The 24747-nt window shown below is 41.3% G+C and overlaps 2 protein-coding genes across 2 annotated transcripts; both read right to left on the bottom strand.

The window, feature by feature from the left end:
* Nucleotides 1-854: 854 nt before the first annotated feature.
* LOC309694727 (uncharacterized protein) lies at nucleotides 855-6835 on the bottom strand. The gene is made up of 2 exons (XM_082514936.1): nucleotides 5043-6835; nucleotides 855-2898 (listed from the first exon to the last, which is right to left on the bottom strand). Exons 1-2 carry the CDS (start codon nucleotides 6711-6713, stop codon nucleotides 1159-1161), a joined length of 3411 nt encoding a protein of 1136 aa, XP_082371062.1. The 5' UTR covers nucleotides 6714-6835; the 3' UTR covers nucleotides 855-1158.
* Nucleotides 6836-18712: 11877 nt separating this feature from the next.
* On the bottom strand, nucleotides 18713-20584 carry LOC309694537 (tripartite motif-containing protein 29-like). The gene has a single exon (XM_082514697.1). The coding sequence runs from the start codon at nucleotides 20558-20560 to the stop codon at nucleotides 19271-19273; it is 1290 nt and encodes a 429-aa protein (XP_082370823.1). The 5' UTR covers nucleotides 20561-20584; the 3' UTR covers nucleotides 18713-19270.
* Nucleotides 20585-24747: the final 4163 nt, after the last annotated feature.

The raw sequence follows: 24747 nt of genomic DNA, 5'->3' as shown, positions 1-24747 counted from the left end.
CACAGTTTACACTTTACCATCTCACGCTTATCCTTTTGTTTAAAAAAAAAAAAAAGAAGTAATGTCCATGTCCAAGCTGTAGACTGTGCCACTATTTTCCTCCTGCAGCACACAAAATGAGATCAATTCCACAAATTTACCCACTTGAAACCAGTTCTCTACAAGAACTTGATTCTTTTATATAATTCAATTCATTTTTATTGATTTGGCGCCAAATCACAACAACAGTTACGTCAAGGCACTTTATGTTGTAATGTTTTCTTGTTGTCATGTCTGTCGTTGTCCACCAGGTGTCTCCTTTGGATCATTTTTTCTGTGTAACTGTTGTTTTACATCAGTGATCAGAGTTTTGTTTGTTGGTTTTTGGTGGTTTGTTTCTTTGTTTGGATTTGTTTTTATCCACATTTGTACATATGTCCGTATATTTTCACCAATAGCTATGACAGGAGATGGGACAACCCTGGAAAAGTAGTGCCAAAACAACCATCTATGCCGAAATGTCTTCAAGACAAAGGAGGTGTTTTTGTTAAATGAAGGGGGGGCAAATCATTCATCTCCCAGAGATTCACAAATCTCACACCGGCAGGCTAAGAGAGCAGTCCATCATATCTGACTGAAGAGAAGAAAAATCTAGCACAGAGAGGCTGTGAGTCACAACCAGTAATGCTGATGCTGCACTGAGAGACCATGGGAAAAACTGATAAGTTTGCAGTTTATAAATATGAAATAAAACACTTCAGTGCTTTAAAATGTTTAATAACTTTGTCCATGATGACCTAAATTAAAAAACTTCTCTATATACTGATTGAAAGACGTTGCTTTAAAAATCAACAAGGATGAGATTGACTGAAAAGTTAGTCTTCCAGTTATACATTTCTTTCCAAGTGTATAAAGTGATGATCACTACTCATTTAGAGATCAGCTCTTTTTATGCAGTGAAATGTTTTTGTAGATGAAAATGATCATGAGCAGTCATAGCCTCCATGGCTAAACAGACTTAGGAACAGCTCGTTATAAAACACTCAATAACATCATTCAACATCTAGAAGATGTTGGGGTAATGATTGATTTACAGCTGATCTCTGTGCACAGCCAAAATGTCACAACAATGATGAAACTAAAATACAGATTTAAACCCACAATATGAAAGACTTTAGTCTATTTCAGTGTGACGAACTCAGCAATATCTCCATAATTATAGTAAAGACTCAGTCCAGCATAGAGCGGCTGAGTGAATGTGGTCTGGACTCTGTGGAGGAGAGTCATGGTTTCAGAGACGCTGTAGAAGGACAAAATACCTGCTCTGTGATCCAGGTACACTCCTACTCTGGAGGAACGAGGACCTGAGACAGGAGTTTGGATGCTGTTGTGCCAAAATGTATAACTGTTTTTGTTGCAATCTAATGCCCAGGATTGGTCATCGTGCCCAAACCAACATTCATCCTGTGCTGTCCTGATACTTTTAGATGCAACTGCTACAATAACTCCTCTTCCTCTCCTCAACACTTCCCAGTAACAACGTTCAGTTAGACTCTCTCTACTAACGACCTGTTTATAAGAAGTGAATCTGTATGGATGATCAAAATAAAACTCATGATAAAACAATAATGTGACTCTTCTGTTGTCCTCTGATAATAACAGCTGTGTGTTTGCTGTGTTTGGATCCAGTGTGATTTCCTTTGAATATTTTAAGAATCCAGCTCTGGTCTTTGGCTCTGGTTGTGACAGTAAAACATCCACTTCAGTGACTGTCAGTGAGATGTTTGTCCATTCCTCTCTCAGAATGTCCTGTAGTTTATCTCTGACCTCTGACACAGCTGCTGTCACATCCTCAAAGTAGCTCAGAGGACGGATATTGATGCTGGATGAGTCTGTAGACTCACTGAGTGCTGACAGTGAGGGGTAGTTGTGTAGAAACTGGATGTGATCCTCTGTGTGTGAGAGCTGCTTCAGCTCAGCATCTTTCCTCTTCAGCTCAGTGATCTCCTGCTCCAGCTTCTCCTGAAGCTCTTTGACTCGACTCACTTCAGTTTCCTGCTGGGATCTGATCTGCTGCTTCACATCAGAGCTTCTTTTCTGGATGAGATGGATCAGCTCAGTGAAGATCTTCTCACTGTGCTCCACTGTTTGATCAGCAGACTGATTGATGGCCTCCACCTCCTGTTGAAGCAGCTTCACATCTTTCTCTCTGTCCTGGATTCTCTGCTGGATGTTTTGTCGACTCACCTCCAGCTCTCTCTGCCTCTCAGTCCTTTCTGCTGCAGCTGAGACTGTGTCGTGGCCTTTATGTTCATCCACAGAGCAGAGATAACAGATACTCTGCTGATCAGTACGGCAGAACATCTTCATCACCTCATCATGACGAGAGCAGATGTTCTCCTGGAGCTTCTTGGAGGGCTCCACCAGCTTGTGTTTCTTTAATGGAGCAACATCATAATGAGGCTGAAGGTGTTTCTCACAGTAAGATGCCAGACAGACTAAACAGGACTTGAAGGCTTTCATTTTTCTTCCAGTGCAGACATCACAGGCCACATCTTCAGGTCCAGCATAGCAGTGATCAGCAGGAGCAGCTTGGAGTCCAGTCTTCTTCAGCTCCTCCACTAAAACTGCTAACATGGTGTTTTTCACCAGGACAGGCCTCGCTGTGAAAGTCTGTCTGCACTGAGGGCAGCTGTAGACTTTCTTCTCGTCCTCTCCATCCCAAAAGCCATTAATACACTTCATGCAGTAGCTGTGTCCACAGGGAATAGTCACCGGATCCTTCAGTAGATCCAAACAGATCGAACAAGAGAAAGTTTCTCGGTCCAGCTGAACACTTTTCTGCGCCATTTCTCCTCTCAGTGTCAGCGACTGTGTGAGTTTCACTTCCTTAAAAATGAAACTAGTCTGAGCTCTGATCTAAACAACATGTGTTGCTGCTGTGAATGTGGCCTGTGAGCTCTTACAGATTGTCACATGTTGCTTACACCCATCTACAAGTGGAGATAAGAAGGGGAGGGAACAAGTGAACATGCAGACAGACAAGAGGAGCTGAGTCAGAGACCGGGGGGGAGGGGCCTTATGGGGCAGTGACTCATTACAGGAAGCCAAGAGATGTGTGTTTAACACTTCTGCAGCTATGGCAGACAATTAAATCCTCTGATGGCAGAATTTACAGTCTGATATGCTCTGATAACTGTAATTTAGTGCTGCTGAGCTTTGTGTGTTGTAAACTATTATCTATTGTTTGTGATAGCTTGTTGTTTCTTATAACATGTATGACTGTCAAGCTGACATTAGTTGTCTTTTATTGGCATATACTTTGTTGTGCAGTCAGAAACCCTGACCAGGAGTCTTTGACTGAGGTTTCCTGCTTGTCTCTAAACACTGCATCAGTGTTTATGTCCAAAACTCTCAAAATGTCAGAAAATAATTATCTAGACAGAATTTCACCAATATCTGTAAAATTAAAACAAATAGAAATAAAATGAGCAGATTTAAAAATGAAGAGACAATCCCTTTATTGATTCATCTGGTGACACAGCTGATTAAACCTCAGCATGTTTATTTATAAAATGCTTTGTACAGACATATAATCACTAAGTACTGTACAAATAACAGACAAGGGGCTGTGCTCTGAACCCATTCCTACACTCACTCTACACCCATGACAGCTTGGGGTAAAAAAGAGCTAATAACACAACTGAGAGGTTTACAGGATTGAGTTCACTTGCTGATGAGACAGCCCTGGAAAATTATTGCCAAAACAAGCATTTATGCCTGAATATCTCAGAAAGAAAGGAGGTTATTGTGAATTACATGAACGTGGAGGAGCATTCATCTGCCAGTACTCATGAATAACTCAACTGTGGAAACAGTGGACAGCTTTAAATACCTCCGAATACACAAAGACTTTATATGGGCTACTCATTAAACTGTTGTTAAAAAGAAAACCAACACCTTGGACCTGAAATTCTCAAAGGAACTTCAACTGCAACACAAGAGTGTGCTCTATATTTTTATGTTTATATATTACAGTTAGTCCTTGAGGTTAAGTGGCTTGAATCAACCTTTGTTGTGATTTGGTACTATATAAATAAAATTGAATTGAATTTAAATTGAATTGAAAGTATTTCAGGTGTTTCGGGAGAAAAACTGAACAAAAAGTTATTTATAGTAAAAGCCTTCACTTTGTTCACATGCTAAACATTAAAAACAATGCATGAAGTTATCATTGATTGCAATTATCAAAGGTATAGGATTATAACATCTAAAGCTGGGGATACACTGTGTTTTTTTCAGTCGCAGTATTCAGCTCCTGCTCAAACTGTACCACTGAATCGCAGGGGTTAGAAGTTCGTAGGTCATCGTTCTCACATTATACGCCCCGATGCGACCTGCGTGCTCACAGTGTGCGTCCAAATTTTAGCTTGGTAACATTTTGTGTTACCAAAGGTTATATTATTTAGCTAATATATGACACAAAATCTGTCTCTCGCTCTCCTTCGCTGACACACACACACACACGCACACACACACGCACACACACACACACACACACCACCATCAACTTTTCTAAATTGCTAATGAAAACATAACTGAGCAGCAAAGTCCATCTAACTCTTCACGGTTGCTGTGGTCGTGATAGTTTTGTGAGGACACATTGAAAAGCCTCAGATGAACTTGCCAAAGTTCTACAAGTTAGGCGTCCATAGCCTTTGTCTAGATCACACGCTGCACTGCCATGTTGATCCGACTTTTTCGCTTCTGTGTTTGGGCACGCGCAGTGTGAGAGGTTGCGTTAAATTGGCTTGTGGCACTGCTTCAACAGTGGATACTCTCACGAGGGGCGACCAGGATTTCAAAAAGGTTTGACTTTCTTGTGACCATATGATTGCTGATCGGGAACTGGTTGTGAGGTGTTACTCGCTTCTCGTTACTCCATGTATACTACACAATGCATGACACATTAAGGCGAAACTCGGGCCGATCCCAAAAATTCTAGCTCAAGTGAAAAATCCACTCCAATTTAAACCCACAACAATATGAACGAGTTCAGTCTATTTCAGTTTGATGAACTCAGCAATATCTCCATAATTATTGTAAAACCAAAGTCCAGCAAAAAGCGGCTTAGTGAATGTGGTCTGAACTCTGTGGAGGAGAGTCATGGTTTCAGAGACTTTATAGAAAGACAAAATACCTGCTCTGTGATCCAGGTACACTCCTACTCTGGAGGACCCATGACCTGAAACTGGAGTTTCAATGTTGTTATGCCAAAATGTGTAACTGTTTTTGGAACAATCTAATGCCCAAGATTTGTCATTACGACCAAATCCACACACTTTTCCACACCCTGCTCTGCTAATGTTCTTGTATGCGACTGCTACATAAACTCGCCCTTTCCTCTCCACCTCCCAGTAACAACGTCCAGTCAGACGTTCTCTACCCAGGACTTGATAACAATATCTGAATCTGTTTGGATGATCAGGATAAGACTGCTGATATTTCACAAATGTTGCTTTTCTGTTCCCCTCTGATAATAACAGCTGTGTGTTTGCTGTGTTTGGATCCAGTGTGATGTTACGCGAATATTTTAAGAATCCAGCTCTGGTCTTTGGCTCTGATTGTGGCACTAAAGCATCCACTTCAGTGACTGTCAGTGAGATGTTTGTCCGTTCCTCTCTCAGAATGTCCTGTAGTTTATCTCTGACCTCTGACACAGCTGCTGTCACATCCTCAAAGTAGCTCAGAGGACGGATATTGATGCTGGATGAGTCTGTAGACTCACTGAGTGCTGACAGTGAGGGGTAGTTGTGTAGAAACTGGATGTGATCCTCTGTGTGTGAGAGCTGCTTCAGCTCAGCATCTTTCCTCTTCAGCTCAGTGATCTCCTGCTCCAGCTTCTCCTGAAGCTCTTTGACTCGACTCACTTCAGTTTCCTGCTGGGATCTGATCTGCTGCTTCACATCAGAGCTTCTTTTCTGGATGAGATGGATCAGCTCAGTGAAGATCTTCTCACTGTGCTCCACTGTTTGATCAGCAGACTGATTGATGGCCTCCACCTCCTGTTGAAGCAGCTTCACATCTTTCTCTCTGTCCTGGATTCTCTGCTGGATGTTTTGTCGACTCACCTCCAGCTCTCTCTGCCTCTCAGTCCTTTCTGCTGCAGCTGAGACTGTGTCGTGGCCTTTATGTTCATCCACAGGGCAGAGATAACAGATACTCTGCTGATCAGTACGGCAGAACATCTTCATCACCTCATCATGACGAGAGCAGATCTTCTCCTGGAGCTTCTTGGAGGGCTCCACCAGCTTGTGTTTCTTTAATGGAGCCACATCATAATGAGGCTGAAGGTGTTTCTCACAGTAAGAAACCAAACACACTAGACAGGATTTCACAGCTTTTAGCTTCATGCCAGTGCAGACATCACAGGCCACATCTTCAGGTCCAGCATAGCAGTGATCAGCAGGAGCAGCTTGGAGTCCAGTCTTCTTCAGCTCCTCCACTAAAACTGCTAACATGGTGTTTTTCACCAGGACAGGCCTCGCTGTGAAAGTCTGTCTGCACTGAGGGCAGCTGTAGGTTTTCTTCTTTTCCTCTTCATCCCAGAAGCTTTTAATACAGTTCATGCAGTAGCTGTGTCCGCAGGGAATAGTCACCGGATCCTTCAGTAGATCCAAACAGATCGAACAAGAGAAAGTTTCTTGTGTCAGCTGAACTCCTTTCTGCGCCATTTCTCCTCTCAGTGTCAGCGACTTTGCGAGTTTCACTTCCGTATGACTGACACTAGTCTGAGCTCTGATTCACCAGTGTCAGCACATGTTTGTCACATTCATCTTCAAACTGCAGATCGAAAGGGGAGAACACGGAAACATGTTGACAGAAAGGAAGTCTTGAGTTAGAGAGCAGGAAGAAGATGAAGGGTGTGATTCATTTCAGGAAGAGGAGAAATACTTGCTGAACACTTCTTATAACAGAGCTTGTTTCACATTTTTTTCAAAACTTGTTTAAGTCTGCTAAAATAATTTTAGCTTCTTTTCCTTCATCCCAGTGCAGACATCGCTGCTTTTTCTGTCTATTCCTGTGTGCCATTTATATAAAAGGTAACTTTTGACAGAAATAGACCATGTGTCATGTGAGAATATGGAGCCCATGCCTTTATTGGACGTAAATGTAATATTTTTTTAAAAAATACACATAGTTAATTAAATTATTTTAGTATCATGTCATGAACAATCTTTTCTGACCAAACAGGCTCAGACACCGTTATCCACAAAGATATCAAAACTGGAGCAGTGAGATACAGACAGGTGACAAATTAAAGGAAAAAACTTCTTCATGAGGTTTTTGTGTACCATGTGCCCTCAGAACAGCTTCAGTCTTTCACGGTATTGATTCTGCAAGTCTCTTAAAATCTAAAGAACAAATGAAATGGGGAAAAAAAAGTTTTTTTTAGAGTTTTGATGAAATTGTTAAGATCACTTTATTTTACGACATTCAAAAGATAATGATGAAATCATGAATCATGAAAGATGTTCAACTTGGTTGAGACTGCCTGGCTTTGATGGCCAAAGCGCATGACTCACACCATTTTCATACTCCTGAAATATTCTATGATCCTGCTGCAGTCCAGTCCCATCAATATAGAAATGTTTCACCCTACAAAGTGCCTGTGAAAGTGCTGTGGTCAGACGGTCCAGTCTGAGTATTTCAGACACTTGCTGATCTATTGGATTTTCTATCACAACCACATCTAAGATCTACAGAGAACGGTCTAAAAAAAGTCTAGCAAGCTGAAGTTTTCTGGGTGAACATTTTTTGTTGATGTCAGAGGTCAGAGGAGAATGGCCAGAGTACTTTGAGCACTTTTGAAGGCAACAATGACTCAAGTAGCCGCTTGTTACAAACTAAGGCAAGCAGAAGAGCATCTCTGAACATATAACATGTTCCTCTTTGAAGGAAATGCCCTGCAGCAGCAGAAGACAATGCTAGGTGCCATTGCCATCAGCTAAGGATGAGTTTTGTGCTGCAGCATTTGAATTATACCTCTGGTATCATCTCATCCTTTTGTGCAATAAAAATAAAGGTTATGTCCATATCCACTCTGCAGACTGCACCGTATTTTCCTAATCTGGTACACTCTGTGCAGAGGTGGGTTTTTTCTGTTCTCAAACTGATCTCCCTGTTGGAGCTCAGTCTGGGGAGACTTATTTTTTTTCTCCTTATCTTTCCTCATGTGGTGCATTTTCCATTGTTATACCTCTCTGACCTGTCTTCCCCATGTGATGTTTCTGTGTAATGTATGTATTGTCAGAGGTTAAGATGGCGCCGCCATTGCGTGCAATAGGTCGGCAGCCTTAACATGAAATTTCCTACTCGTGGGACTAATAAAGGTATCTTATCTTAAACTGTAGCAAGTGTGAGTGGAACTGATGAGCAGAATCAACAGGCAAGGAGATTAACAAATCCAAGGAATTTAACTGTTGGGAACCAGTTTGTGACTCCCATCCCTAATGATGACAGATTTCATTTATAGAAAGTAAAACACAAGCAAAGTGAAATCAATCAAAAAGGATGAAAAGTATAAAAAAAATACAGATTTTTTGTTCAAAGGCCAAACGTTTTAGTGAGTCTGGATGTGTGGGGGCAGTTTTATACAACTCAGTAACTTATACTTATCAAAATCCTAAAATATTCAGAAGCTTTGTACAATTCAGATTTTAAAAGATAGCTCAGTTTAAGACCGTAGAAAACCAACATCTCATGTCTGTGGCGTTTGAAAACTAAAGTCAACTGAATACAAATTTTGTGGGAAGATGATGAAGTGTTGTAATGATTACCACAAACACTACTGATGTTATACATTGTGGATGTAGTGAAGAAAAAGACGAAGAGGGCTGGCATAACTAAAGAGGATGCTAGAAACTGTGTGATATATTGGAAGATGAGTCACTCTGGCGACCCCTAAAGGGAGCAGTTGAAAGAAAAAAATGATTTAAATCATTTTATTTTTCTTACTATGTTGTTGTTGTAATTTTGCTCCCAAGAGCTGACATACTGGTTTAATGATGCTGAAATGTTTCCCACAGTTTCCATCAGTGTTTCTGTCAAACACTCTCAGATTTTAATAATATAATGTCAAAACTCTAAAACGAATTTCACCCAAATCTGTAAAACTAAAACAAATAAAAAGAAATTGAGCAGATTAAAAAATGAAGCAAAGGAAGAAAAATCCATTCATTAACTTAGCTGATTAACCACAGTCAGTAAATTTATTTACATAGCACTTTTCACAGACATGTAATCACAAAGTACTGTACAACAAAATTGATAAACTATATATTAAAAAAATAAAAAATACAGTAGAAAATTAAAATAGAGGTAAAACAAAACCAGTTACCAGTACTGTGCAAATGTCTTGAGCACCCCTCTTTTCTTTACATTTTACTTTCAAGGAGCCAGAGTTGTAATTTTTGACAGTTGGACAGGTAATCCATTTCTAGGTCACAGCAGCAAGTATAGCAGCAGGTATAAGCAGAGACACCCAGAGTTTAATTTTTCCAGCCACCTCCTCTAGTTTTTCCTAAGGGACACCAATAAGTTCCCAAACCAGCTGAAAGATATAATCTCTCCATTGTTTCTCCTGGGGCCACATCCTGCAGTGCCCAGAACACTTCACACTGGACACTTTCTGGTTATATGCAAAAACCACCTTAAACATCTCCTTTTGATATTTGGGGAGTAGGAGCTCTACTCCGAGACAGAAAAACACGTGAAACGGTCCATTCAGAGTCAATGTCCCTAGCTCATCAGAATGCAGTTAAAGCTCTCAGAGTTGAAGATCTTGTGAACTGGAACCTCTACCAGATGCTTTCAGCACATCTACAGTATGGGTATGCAAGGTCGTTCTGGCATCCTTCCCCACCACTTCCTCCAACTCACCACTAGCTAATGATCAACTGACAACTCATAACCTGACAGTTCAGAACATACAGCTGCAGACCTGACTATATGATTACAAAATTGATCAGCAATCTATGGCTCAGGTGCGATGTGCACTCATAGACACACTTGTTTGAAGATGGTGTTGATTATGAATAAAGTAGGACTATCACAGAAGCCCGACAAAGCACTGCTTGGATTTAGACTGGACAGGCTATTCCCTTCAATCACACCCCTGCAGGTTTTACTTCACTTCTTATGTTGAGTGTTGGGGACCCTAAGTAGCCCAGGTACATGCTGAATAGTTCTCGGATAGTATTCGGCATGTAAGCACAGACATCAGCCAGGAAACGTTCGCCAACCCAAAGATGCAGGGGAAAAACTGTTTTGTTCTCTGGTCACCACGTCACAAGTTATTTTTTTTAAAAAGTACAATAAAAAAAGGCTCCAATGCGTCATAATAATAAGCCAAATAAAAATTTTGAGAGTTCTGTGCACGTCTCAACCTGAATATGAGGTCACATTTTCCCTTAGTTGTTGCAGTGATTTGGTTTGTCACCAGTGTGGGCTCTATCATCGGCACACTGCCATGTCTGACAGCTCTCACTCATTTGTGATCTTTAACTAGTATGAATTCCCATGTGTCGTTTCAGGTTTGCCATCTGACTAAATCTTTTCCCACAGATCGCACAAGAATGTGGCTTCTCACCTGTGTGGATTCTTACATGCGTTTCCAGTGTTGATTTCTGACTGAATCTTTTACCACAGGTGCTACACGAATGCGGCCTCTCACCTGTATGAATTCTGATGTGAGTTTTCAAGTGTATCATACGACTGAATCTTTTCCCGCAGGTGCTACAAGAATGCGGCTTGTCACCTGTGTGATTTTGCACGTGAGTTTTCAAAGTTATCATGTGACTGAATCTCTTCCCACAGGTGTTGCAAGAATGTGGCTTCTCGCCCGTGTGAATTCTCATATGTGTTTTCAAGTTTGCCATCTGACTAAATCCTTTCCCACAGATGCTACATGAATGTGGCTTTTCACCTGTGTGTGTTCTCAGATGTTTAGTCAGGTTGGATTTACACTGAAAGGTTTTTCCACAAGTGTCACATTTTACAGACTTTCTACTTGTATCAGTTTTACACTGGCTGTCTAAAGCCTGAGAGTCATTTACTCTGCTAATATGACTTCTGTCTATTTGATGTCTCAACAGATCTGCACATCTAGTCGATCCTGAGTCCACATACTTGCTTTCTTCCTCGTCTCTGCTCTCTGGTTCAGGACAGTTGTGAGAAAGGAGCTGGTCACTGTTTGGTTCACTTTCCTCATAAGTAGAAGTCACCATAAAGGTATCAGTCTCCTCTTTCAGTATAAGGTGCTCTCCCTCTTGACTGGTGTAGAGTTCCTCTGGTTCCTCTTTAATCTCTGGATGCCCTGGGTCTTTCTGATCAAGACTGGAGTTCCTCTCCGGGATGCAGACCTGCTGGAGGAGACCCTCCTCTTCCTTACATTCATGTTGTTGTGGGATTGCTGAAGGAACAAAAGGACACAAGAAAAAAAGCTTCCTAATGTTATGACAGGAAAACACTAAAAACAGTATGGTATGTCATTCAAAATATTAAACCTGACCTGTTTGCTTCAAAAGTCAATCCTATTATTTCCAGTTTGCATAAGTCAGTTTTTGTTTCCAGTTTAGAAGTCAACTGCATGTGATCTTAATGTTCTGGATCTTCAGTCCTGGCTTCAACAACTTGAAAAAGAAAATGCTCAGCAAGTTGATAAAGTAGAATACTTGGAAAACTAAAGCTGACTGAGTTCCCCCTTTGTTTTCTTTGTCTTCGTCCGCTGCCATAAAGAAGCTGCCTTCATGTCATCCATGAACTCACCATCATAACATTGACCTGCTGAGGTGCATTCTGTTATTTTCTTTAGTCAGTTATTACTTTTTAGTGGATCGTTCAATGTGATTTCTAAAATTATATTATATATGGGTTCGTATACAAAGTGTAAACCTGCACGTTGAAAGGAGCGATTTCAGATGGTTCGAGGATGCCTCGTGGGCACCTCCCTTTGCAGGTGTTCTGGTCATGCCCAGAAACCTGCTGGAGACATAAAAATTACTCATCTAGCCTGGGAATGCCAGGCTAGATGATCCAGTTCCACAGGATCCCTCAGTTGGAGAGGAATGTCTGGAAAAGTGTGCTTAGCTTACTGACCCAACTTCGGATAAGTGGATGGATGGAAGAATAGTACTCATCTGTTATGTAGAAAACATAACAAGCAATGGGAAAACAACATAAATTGAATTGCTTGTTTGCTGTATCCCACATTGTAGATGAGTTACCAAACATTTGAATAACACAAAGTCAGTGTTCATTTCACAGAAACAGAATTCAACCTGTCTTGTTCTTACATCTTTCTCTGTCTCTGAATAAACATTCTCACCCTGCAAAATAAAGCAGTGATGCATTTAACTAGCAAATACACCGTGTAACATGTAAACTTAAGAAAATCAGATATAATGACAGCCCTAAAAAGCAAATATGTCAGGCTCATAGCCTGGGTTTATGCCCCAGTACAGTCCTGCATATAACTAAACAGGAGTAATGTTTAACCACATTAAGATGTGTGGACCTGTGAAAAAAAGTAGGCTTGCTTGTTAGCACTTATAACATTAGACACACTTGACTAACTAGTCTGACATTTGGGGTATTTTAAATTATTTTATAGTGTGTTATAATGATCTCTACCAACCTGATCTATGTACTATCTAAAAGCCTGCAGGTCCCGTGTTGGGAAATGAGCTACATTTGTTGTATTTTTAGTTGTAATGAATGTTTTTTGTTTGCAAGCCCTTTTTGTGTATGTTTGGACAAACTGTAATTTCTCTCTATAGTTTCATCATTAATGTCCATTTTGTATCTGAGGAAGTTGGTCTTTGGATCAAAGATTTTATTTTTTTGGCTCTTTCTGTGTGAAATACTACCTTTGAATATTTCAAATTTCTGCTCCATGTTAGCTTTTTACTTATTCAAACATGTTTTGTTTCTCAAACCAGACTACATATATTTTCATTAAGTTCATCAGTGTTCATTAAGTGTGCCTATGCCAAAAGGCACACTTCTTATTTGTTTTATCGCTGCTTTGTAAAAAGCTATCATTTTATTTATTTGTCTTGTGACCTTTTGTTTTCTGTTTGCTTGTCTTATTCGTTCTGTGTTAGTTGTGCATAGTATGTATTGTTTTCTTATCATTTGGTGCATGAATTTTTGTTTTGACCCCTTCAACAAAGAGATGCTACAGCTCAAGAGGTTTATCAACATATAATGAATCTGATTGAGGTGTGGAGCTGTGTGATGTCATGTCGTGTAATGAGACTTATGACTATGACTCAAACTAAATGACTAATATTAAGGAAAGAGGTGCGATATATGGTCATCTCCATAGAAGCTTCCAAAATATTATTTATATTTATATTATTTATTATTATTATTTATTACTTTGTAATTTTCCACAGTTTATGTGTACAGGAAGTAAGTATGCAGCCAGTCTGAACCAGTTTGCTCATTGTAGCTCTTTTCATTCAGTCTCAAGGTCGGTCTTTCTTTATCAGGAAGGCTCACTCAATAAATGTCTCTCAGAGTGCAGTTCTTCGTTATCCAGCCTGCACAAAATGCTTTGTGTGTCTGTTCATGCTGGTCCTTCTGCAGCTTTAATGAAAGACTCAAAGACATTGGAAGTGGGCTTTTTCCCCCAGATTTCCTCCACACAGCTGAATCATTTTAGTCTGAGCTAAAGCTGCTGCAAAAGCTTACAGCAAAATTCATAATCATGATTATTTTTGGTCACATAAACCTATTGCAGTTTCACTTATTTAACAGGGTAAATTTTGAAAATAAAACTTACATTTAAGTCGAATCGATTTGTTTGTTTAAAAGAGACGAGAGTGATGGGAGACACAGGGTCGTCTTGCAGGGAGTTTGGCCCTGATTAGGCGGTGATTTTAATCACTAAACACATCTCAAAGGATGAAGATGGGTGGTGAGGAGCAGATGACTCCTGCTTCAGGGCACACAGGGTAAGGGACAGAGAGATCAAGCTGTCAGCCAGCTGTGGCACAAGTTTTGTCTCACATTTTAACCTCAAAAGTGACTTTCTCTGCGCCTTACTCAGTGTTTAATGCTAAAAGTTTACGTGTGTGTGTGTGTGTGTGTGTGTGTGTGTGTGTGTGTGTGTGTGTGTGTGTGTGTGTATGTATATATATAACTCCATTAGCCTAAAACTGAGCTCTGATCAGGGTCCTGCATGATCATCGCTGTTATACATACCTGTTATGTGTAACTTTGTCTCGGGTTTCCGGCTGATATCCAGCAGTCTGCGCTGACGGCTGATCTCCTCCTCATACTGGACCATCGTTTTTTCAGCCTCAGAGGAGATGTCTTCAGCTGTAGCAGTTAGTCTCTCCCTGATAAAGTCTCTCAAATGCTGAACTGAAGACATTGTTGCTTCAGTAACTGAAATATTTGTCAAACCAAAATCTTCCAGCTAACTGCAGACATATATGTATCACACCTGAAGATAACATCCATCAGAGCCCTTGAGTACTAAAGCTGTGTCCCAATTCAGGGGCTGCATCCTTCTCCGAGGCTGCTTTAATTGAGATCGTCTAGCCTACGACGCGCTGCTCCTGTTGCTTAGCAACCCTGACAGTAGCAGCTGAGAGCCTTTTTTACAGCATTGCTTGACAGATGTGCAAATGTCAATTGTATCTCATTTATTTAATTTTTACAGGAGATGTGACGTGCCTTACATTAAGAGAGGACCGCACCCAGGTGCAGTAATTTTAACACTAGGAAACAACAGTTAGGTATGTAGATAAAAGCAGAGTCATTTAAATCTAACTGTATTTAGTTAATAAAGGGATTCTCCTTTCTTTGCTTTATTTTAAACCTGCTCAGGTTAATTTTATTTGTTTTATTTTTAACAGATTCGGGTGAAATTATTTTTGTCCAGAAGCTCTGACTGGTGTGTGCAGGAGCCAAATGCAGATTCTCAGACGAGTGAGTCAAAAGAAAATACTTTTAATTTTATAGGTGGAAGTTCAACCTCTCTGGGTACTCCGGCATTCCTCCCACAGTCAAAACATACAATTAGTGGGGTTAGGTTAATTGGTGATTCCAAAATACCCATTTGTGTGAATGGTTATCTATCTCTCTCATGGAACTCATGGTGGGTTCACGCCCTCAGCCCACGCCGATTGGGAACACCTGGGCCTCATTAGACCAGCGGGTATTTAAGAGGGAGAAGGTCTGCTGTTTGACGCTGGATTGTTGTGAAGACTCTCATTAGTACAAGTCTAGCTTAAGTTTCCTGTGCTGACATGTCAGACGTTAAAGTGTGTTTCTGTGTCTCTTCCCCTAACCCGTCCCCGTGTGGAGTGTGGAGAGAGGTCGGTGTGGACGTGTGTGTGATTTCCCTTTTTCCCTGGAACCCCGCCCCTCACGTCTTGTAAATAGCACAATTTCCGCACTGCCTGTAAATACACTTGATGAAGAAATTGTAAATAAAACTTTCTCTGTTAAATCACAACCCCGGAGTCCTGCGTGTGGATCCTCAGAGCAACTCGTGACAGTCCAGCAAGAACACCACAAAAATTCAGAAGAAAAGCAACAAACAAAATCCAGACTGAAAAACAGACAAGGTCACAAAGAACAAAGGATAACTGAAATTATGTATACTAATACATGTTGTGCTTTTCATACTAATTTATACACAGAGCTAATCAGGGGAATAGGGAACGACTGAACACACAGGTGAGACTCATCAGAATTAATGACGCAGGAAGTAAAACTAAATACAAAGCATAAGAAACAAATGACCATCAAATAAAAGGGGAAGTCAATGACTAACACTTAGACAAGACCCTGACACACTGAAACGTCACATAAAAGAACATGGGGGGGAAAGTTGGGAAAAATAACATAAGCAACTTTTTGCAAACTGCTTCTGAGCAACACAAACTGACCTGCATAACTTATTTTTCTTCACTTGGGCACACTGGATGCTGGTAGTTATTCCACTTGCTTTCGATAGTTAAATCTTACTATAATAAACTTTTACTCGTCTATGAAAGGGCCCTAAAGTATGTTAAAGGAACCACCTTCAGAATAAGAAACCTCTAACTGCAAGGCAAAAACTGTAGCAGCTGAACATCCCTATGCTATCAGACCAGGGCCCTGTGCTTCGTACGTCGCTTACTACATCCAAGATCAAATGAAACATCCAAGACCAAATCATCGCGCTAACTCTGAGCTCGCTATTCCGGTTCTCCAAACACACCTGTTGTTGACGATTAGTATAGCTGGATGAAGTAATGTGAGATCACTGGGTGGCCCAACAGGGGCTACGCATCGATAGTAGAAACACTGATCGGCAACCCTTTGATTGGTCGGCGAAAAATGTCGAAGGAGCGCGCTCGGTATTTTTCGGCAGCAGAGCAAGAACTCTTGAGTGAGGGATTTCAGGAGTTTCAGAGTTTAATTAAAACGCAAGGGAACACTGCAAAGGCTGCAAAAGCAAGGAGAGAGGGCTGGCAGGAAGTTGCTGACAAATCAAACTCGTAAGTAATCCAATAATAACAATAATAATGGAGTGGATTTATATAGCGCTTTTCAAGGCACCCAAAGCGCTTTACAATGCCACTATTCATTCACTCTCACATTCACACACTGGTGGAGGCAGCTACAGTTGTAGCCACAGATGCCCTGGGGCAGACTGACAGAAGCCAGGCTGCCATATTGCGCCATCGGCCCCTCTGGCCAACACCAGTAGGCGGTAGGGTAGATTTATCATATCACACCATATTATATTACATTATATTATCTTATAATATGTTATATTATATCCCCTTTCACATTAGAGCCACAACAGGACCCACTAGAACATGGGAACAAGTAAAAGTGAAATATAAGAATATTCTACAGAATGGTAATATTTATCACTTATATTGCTTGTCGTCTCTTGGAAAGAGACCCTGGAATAATCTGTTTGTTCATAACAGCAACCAAGAAAAGGGCAGAGCAAAAAAAAAAAAAAGACAGGTGGTGGTCCTGCACCCCCTCGTCAACAAGTTGGTTAAGTGAATAATACCCTCACGGGAATATCGATATCTCTCTATGAGCACACTGTCGCGCTGAGCTAAAGGATCCTGTCTGTCCCGCAATATACGCTGAATTCTGAGGACTCTCCTTATCAATCTTGCACCTTCCGCAATGGGTTGCTCGCGTAAACGGACAGGATATGACTGCGACAGACTTCCCAAATCCACCTTCGCTTTTATAGCCGTGGTCTCTCATCTTGATTACACGAAGTAATTTACAATTACTACTCTGAAATATGAATTACATCTGTAATAATCACATACATGTAATAGGATGTTAATAGTACATTTCCCTTTTTTAGGAAATGACCTGTATGTATCTGTGTGAAATCAATAAAAGGATCAAGTGCTGCATTATCTTTGGTTACAGTGATGTTATTTATTTATGGTGAAACAGTGGTGGAATATCGCTGTTGCTTTCGTATGAATGACGCGGGCATACCTGCGTGGCCGCGATCTAATCCTGTTTACATAAAGTAAACCTGCTCCCCAGCAGGTTTACGCTTACGGCTCTGTTGCTATGACAGCAAGTCCTGGATGGGCTTCGGGGAACCGAACGATCCAGGATCACGCGAAATCGTCAACAATCTCATCCAGCTAACTCACTTAGCGCGGTACGAAGCACAGGCCCCTGAAGATGCTTTTAGCTACCTACAATCAGGCACTTGACCTGCCACAAGGACAGAAAGAAAAACAAACAGAGACAGGACTTACTTCATACAGGAGACTTCAAAAACAGAGACGGGATAAGACAGGACATGAAAGGAAACTAAGATCATCTGATTATCATAGAAAAGAAAACTCACTATAATACTCAAAGGACTTAAGAGTTCTCTTAAATCCAAAAGAAAAAAAAATCACGAGCCACCAAAAATCTTAAGACTCTGGGCCAAACACACTGAACTATGACAGTGAGATGAGCAGTCAGAGACTAATTATTCTTAATCTTTATCCTTTGTCTCCCCATATTCTCCTCCTCTACCTCCACTCCTTCATTTTCTTTGTAAAAGAGGAAGACAGGGAGAAGCCGCTCTCTTCCCCCCCCCACACACACACACTCTCCCACCTCTGACTCTCCATCATTAGTTACGACCACAGGCGGACCTCTGCAAGAATGTGAAAATAAAAGGTTTTGTTTTGCACTGCATACATTAACATTAAATTCAAAGCTGATTTCAGAAAACACAGTGCATACTGTAATCATTATGTCAACATTATGTGCAAACAGAAATTTACTTTTACTGCTCAGCCTTGTAAAAGGTGTAACTGTCGCGAACATTTAGAAAGCTTCATATGTTTATGAGGTATTATGTAATATTTACAGAATCCGTTTTACTTTGTGATGCAGTATTTGAAAAGAATTCCTGGAATCCGAAGCCTTTTCTTACATGTCTGTGTGCGCATTAATTTCTCATTTCATTTATACGATGATGTGTTCAGGTTTGAGGACCTCCTGCGGCTTTTTGGAGACTTTCATTGATTTTAATATAACACTGGGTATGGACCTAATAACAGAGTTAAATTCTGTATAATGTAAAAACCAAAGAATAGACCCCAAATTCCAAAGGAAAACACACCCAAACTAACACCAGTCTGATGTCAAGATCCTGGAATGAAGACTGAGGAAAAGACTTTGTTCAAAAATTTATTTATTAGAAAACCCTTCAGCTGGTTCCCACATTAAACAATGAACATAATGACTAATCTCCTCGTCAAGTGTGATCACAGAAACCTTGTTCTGATAACACCCCATTTGCTTTTTGATTTAGAAAATAAAACTGTGATAATGGAAAGCCCATGAAGTGAAGGAGAAACAATAACATACAAAAGCATTAATATACATGTTAAATAAAATTTTTGATTTACATTTAGATTTAAGATTTACATTTGGAAAAATATATATGTTTAAAATGAAAATCATAAAATTATTATGAGCAGTGATAGCCTCCACGACTAAAGAGACACGGGAAGTTTCCCTTTGAAAAACTAGCAAAACTAACTAATAAAATAATCAAGGAAATATAAAATACCTACAACAAAAATAATACCAACCCATGAACAGACAAATCTAGAAGTGTACTAGAAGCAACACTAACAACACTCAATGGGGAGGGCTCCACACAGGAGGCGTCTCTCCTGCCTCTTTAGCTCTGATGGTGTAAGTAAAACATCCACTTCATTGAATGTCATTAGAATTTTTTTCTATTCGTTTTAAAATTTTCCAGTTGGCTCACGCGTGCCCTTCTTCTTGGATCTAAGAAAGCTGATTGATGATGTACACTGGAAAACGATACACGGGGAACCACTAAGGGGGTGTGGGGAGGCAATACGCGAGGGAGGTGAAATGCACCCACAGGGCGTCTCTCCTGACTAGGTAATAAAGCATCCACTTCAGTGACTGTCAGTGAGATGTTTGTCCGTTCCTCTCTCAGAATGTCCTGTAGTTTATCTCTGACCTCTGACACAGCTGCTGTCACATCCTCAAAGTAGCTCAGAGGACGGATATTGATGCTGGATGAGTCTGTAGACTCACTGAGTGCTGACAGTGAGGGGTAGTTGTGTAGAAACTGGATGTGATCCTCTGTGTGTGAGAGCTGCTTCAGCTCAGCATCTTTCCTCTTCAGCTCAGTGATCTCCTGCTCCAGCTTCTCCTGAAGCTCTTTGACTCGACTCACTTCAGTTTCCTGCTGGGATCTGATCTGCTGCTTCACATCAGAGCTTCTTTTCTGGATGAGATGGATCAGCTCAGTGAAGATCTTCTCACTGTGCTCCACTGTTTGATCAGCAGACTGATTGATGGCCTCCACCTCCTGTTGAAGCAGCTTCACATCTTTCTCTCTGTCCTGGATTCTCTGCTGGATGTTTTGTCGACTCACCTCCAGCTCTCTCTGCCTCTCAGTCCTTTCTGCTGCAGCTGAGACTGTGTCGTGGCCTTTATGTTCATCCACAGAGCAGAGATAACAGATACTCTGCTGATCAGTACGGCAGAACATCTTCATCACCTCATCATGACGAGAGCAGATCTTCTCCTGGAGCTTCTTGGAGGGCTCCACCAGCTTGTGTTTCTTTAATGGAGCAACATCATAATGAGGCTGAAGGTGTTTCTCACAGTAAGAGACCAAACACACCAGACATGATTTCACAGCTTTCATTTCTCTTCCAGTGCAGAAATCACAGGCCACGTCTTCAGGTCCAGCATAGCAGTGATCAGCAGGAGCAGCTTGGAGTCCAGTCTTCTTCAGCTGCTCCACTAAAACTGCTAACATGGTGTTTTTCACCAGGACAGGCCTCGCTGTGAAAGTCTGTCTGCACTGAGGGCAGCTGTAGGTTTTCTTCTTTTCCTCTTCATCCCAGAAGCTTTCAATACAGTTCATGCAGTAGCTGTGTCCACAGGGAATAGCCACCGGATCCTTCAGTAGATCCAAACAGATCGAACAAGAGAAGGTTTCTCGATCCAGCTGAACTCCTTTCTGCGCCATTTCTCTTCTCAGTGTCAGTGATTGTCTAAGTTTCACTTCCTTAATATAGAAACTGGTCTGACCTGATCTGAACAACAAGTGTTGCTGCTGTGAATGGGGCCTGCCAGCTCTAACACATGTTGGTTACACCCATCTTCATAATGTAGATCTAAAGGGGAGGGAACACAGAACGATATGGACAGACAGGAGGTGCTGAGCTAGAGAGCAGGAAGAAGAGGAAGGGTTTTCATGCTGTGATTCATTCCAGAAAGCAGGAAGAGGCTCTGTGTTTAATTGTTTTTTGTTCAAACCTTTAACTAAATAATATAAATGTCAATAACTGGATGCCTCTCTATTCTTTTTGTTAATCTGCTAAATGAATAGTTTGTTTCTTTTAACAATTCAAATAGCAGAAATGAACAGCTGACAGCTTGTCAGACTCAGACTGTAAACCATAGAGACAGTTTATATATACATTTAGTCAGGGCAGTGCAGAGATGTTTAAAGGGGCGGGTGCTCACAGTTAAAAAGGGCACATAGAAGCAGGCTGAAGAACAACAACCCACATTCATCAAGAATCTAATATGGAATCACATCACACTACATCACTGTCATCAGGTGGGCACAATGCAAAGCAAACGTAGCCCATTTTTTACCTGATGGGGTACAATGTTGCTGTTTGGGGGGTTGCTTCTGCTCTTGCTGCTGATAGTGCTGGAGGGCAGGGCTGTGTTGATCTGAGACTGTAGAGATTAAACAGTCCACATGAGAGATGGTAGCTGATTAAACAAGTGTTATGAGATAATAATAAAACGCAAAGATTGGTCACGGCGCTTGGAACCATAAGGCAACAAAACTGGGAAATAAACTAAGCTCTGCCTGTGAATCACTCTTTGCCTCTCTTCTTCCTTCCATCTCCTCATCTCATCTATCACATTCCACTTGCTGTCCATCTGAGAACGAGGCACAGTTTGCTATTGAATTCATCTATTATTTAATTATACATTTTAACAACTCTTGCACCTAATCCCCTTAGGCAGAGCAATGAAATGCACAGCTTTGGAGAACCGATCGATGATGGTCAGAATAACTGTTACCTGAGGATGGTGGGAGACCAGTGATGAAGTCCAGTGCGATATGAGACCAGGGGCATCTAGGAACGGGCAACGGAGGCCAGCAGGAGGTGAAACCTAAACTGGAAAAAACTAACACAACACAGAACTGAAACCTAAAATGGAGATGCAGGGAGACGACACAGAATGATGCAGGAAAAAACACAGATGAACCGGCGAGGAGCACACGAGGACACATAGTATAAATACACACAGGGGGAGACATGGAATGGCAAAGACACAGCTGAACCTAATTGACTACACGAGACAGGGGGAAATGTGAACAGAACACACTAACATAAGACATGGACCTTCACAATAAAACAGGAAATGCACAGAGACACGGTACAGACACTAAATAGAGGGGAACACAGAAACCAAACTCTAAGAACTAACTAAGGCTACATTCACACTGCAGGCGAAAGCGCATTAAATCCGATTTTTTTGACCCTATGCGACCCTATATCCGATCATGCTATGACAGTGTGAACGGCAAAAATCCAATATTTTCAAATCTGATCTGGGTCACTTTCACATGTGGTACTGAATACTGAATCTGAATATGCAAATTAGGGGAAATTTACATCAAATTAAATGAGTAATGGCTGATTTGATGACCAAAATCAATGATGGTACTTAGAAACACATGACATTACACATTACATTTTCATGCAGTTAGAAGTTTGAACCTGCAGCTTTATTAAATGAACACCTGGTATCCAACAAGAGTTTAGTTTAAACTTTAGGAACAAAAAAGTAAGAATCAACAGAATTAAACAAAGAACCAACAGCACAGGAAAGTTTAATCTTCATGAAAAACACATGCAGTGACTTCAACGTCCACAATAACACAATGTGTTTGGGCTTATGTGTGTCAGTTTCCAGCTTTAATCTTATGTAACAAGACCTCTTTATAGGTCAATAGAGGAATGAAGTCATTGTTGAACTACAGCTTGTGTGTGTGTCACCTCCACAACCTACAACAATAAAATATGATCTTTGAGTAGTGATATGGGAGTAAAATATACCATACTGATGTGAATAGGAGGTCATCTTTTCCCTCGGCTGTTAGGGTACCTGGGTCGTTGACCCAGTGTTTTGTGTTTGTGGTTTTTTGAGTCTTGTTTAATCATTATTCTGTTCTCTGTGTATCTTATGTTTCCTAGTTATCAGAATCAGAATACTTTATTAATCCTTCAGGATTAATAAAGTATTCTGATTTACTTTATTAAATCAGAATTCAAGGGCTTACGCTCTTGAATTTATTCAGTATTTGTCGTTTAGGTTGTCTTGGTTAGTATTTGGTCCCGTTCATGTCTTTGTCTCGTGTCTTCTCTTGTCCCTTGCTCTCTGTCCTTTTTGCTCTGCTGCAAACAGAAGCAGAGAAAACTGGAGCTTCTGGTCTTGGCCAGATCTCTTTTGAAAAAGACATTTTAAAGTCAATGAGACTTTTTACCAGATAAATAAATAAAGAATATAAAAGTCTTCTACTTTATGATGGAAATGTTCTTTCTGGCTCAAAATGACATCATTTATCTGAATCTGTAGAAGAAGAAACAATCTTGGAAAGTCACTTTACGCTGTGTCTCACTGGATGTTCAAAGTTTTTAACAAAAGAGAAAACGGAACGGTTCGCAGCCGAGTGTGAAGCAGCGGGAATGAGGATCAGCACCTCCAAATCTGAGGCCATGGTTCTCAGCCGGAAAAGGGTGGAGTGCCCTCTCCGGGTCGGGGATGAGTTCCTGCCCTAAGTGGAGGAGTTCAAGTATCTCGGGGTCTTGTTCGCGAGTGATGGGAGAAGGGAGCCGGAGATTGACAGACGGATTGGGGCTGCTGCTGCAGTAATGCGGACGCTGCACCAGTCCGTCGTGGTGAAGAGGGAGCTGAGTGTAAAAGCGAAGCTCTCAATTTACCGGTCGATCTACGTCCCTACCCTCACCTATGGCCACGAGCTGTGGGTAGTGACCGAAAGAACGAGATCGCGGATACAAGCGGCGGAAATGAGCTTCCTCCGAAGGGTGGCTGGCCTCTCCCTTAGAGATAGGGTGAGAAGTTCGGCCATCCGGGAGGGGCTCAGAGTAGAGCAGCTGCTGCTCCACATCGAAAGGAGCCAGCTGAGGTGGTTCGGGCATCTGACAAGGATGCCCCCTGGGCGCCTCCTGGGTGAGGTGTTCCAGGCATGTCCCACCGGGAGGAGGCCCCGGGGAAGACCCAGGACACGCTGGAGAGATTATATCTCTCGGCTGGCCTGGGAACGCCTTGGTATTCCCCCGGATAAGCTGGAGGAGGTGGCTGGGGAGAGGGAGGTCTGGGCCTCTTTGCTTAGGCTGCTGCCCCCGCGACCCGGCCTCGGATAAGCGGTTGAAGATGGATGGATGGATGGAGAAAAAGAGAAGCATTCTTTGATTTTAGTCTGTTAGCCCACAAGCTGAGTTTTTATCAGAGTCCTGCATGAGTCAGTGTTATTTCACTGACACCATCACAGTTTTACACACCTGTTCTGTATGACTTTGTCTCAGGTTTGCGGTGATATCCAGCACTCTGAGCTGATGGCAGATCTGGTCAGTCCACAGTAGCTTCAACCACTAAATTATCTCTAACACATCACCAAACCAAAGTCTTCCAGCTAAGAGTACATCAAAGGTGAAAAGCGAGCCTAGAATGTCATCATTTCTGCTCTCCTCTTTCTTCTTCTTCTACTTCTGGACCGCACACATCTGTCGCTGCCCTACTCAGGTCGATCTAATGAAAATCAGCCAGAAATAATAATCAGAAATCCAAATGTAGAATTTATAGTTCCCCATTGATGCAATTTGGTTATTAAATTTAAGAAGCAGTCTGTAATGCTCACCCCAGCATAGTTGAAGCAGATCATCAAAGCATGCTGAACACTTTCTACCATTCCACATGTGCATTTTCTATCCAGGTACTCAACAGCACCAAACCATAATTTTGAATCCATGGCTTTGATCTGGTGAAAATCACCCTACCCCTACTGTTCATCTTTACACACAACAGATGGTGTTTCTGTATCTTATGACTGAATGAAAAGTAATGACAACCGTTATTTTCAATCTTCCATTGCTTCTACCTGTT

The sequence above is a fragment of the Aulonocara stuartgranti genome (assembly GCF_965226115.1).
Source record: "Aulonocara stuartgranti genome assembly, chromosome: 18".
NCBI lineage: Eukaryota > Metazoa > Chordata > Actinopteri > Cichliformes > Cichlidae > Aulonocara > Aulonocara stuartgranti.
Note: the sequence above shows the minus strand (reverse complement) of the source record. Positions and strands in the feature narration are given on the sequence as shown.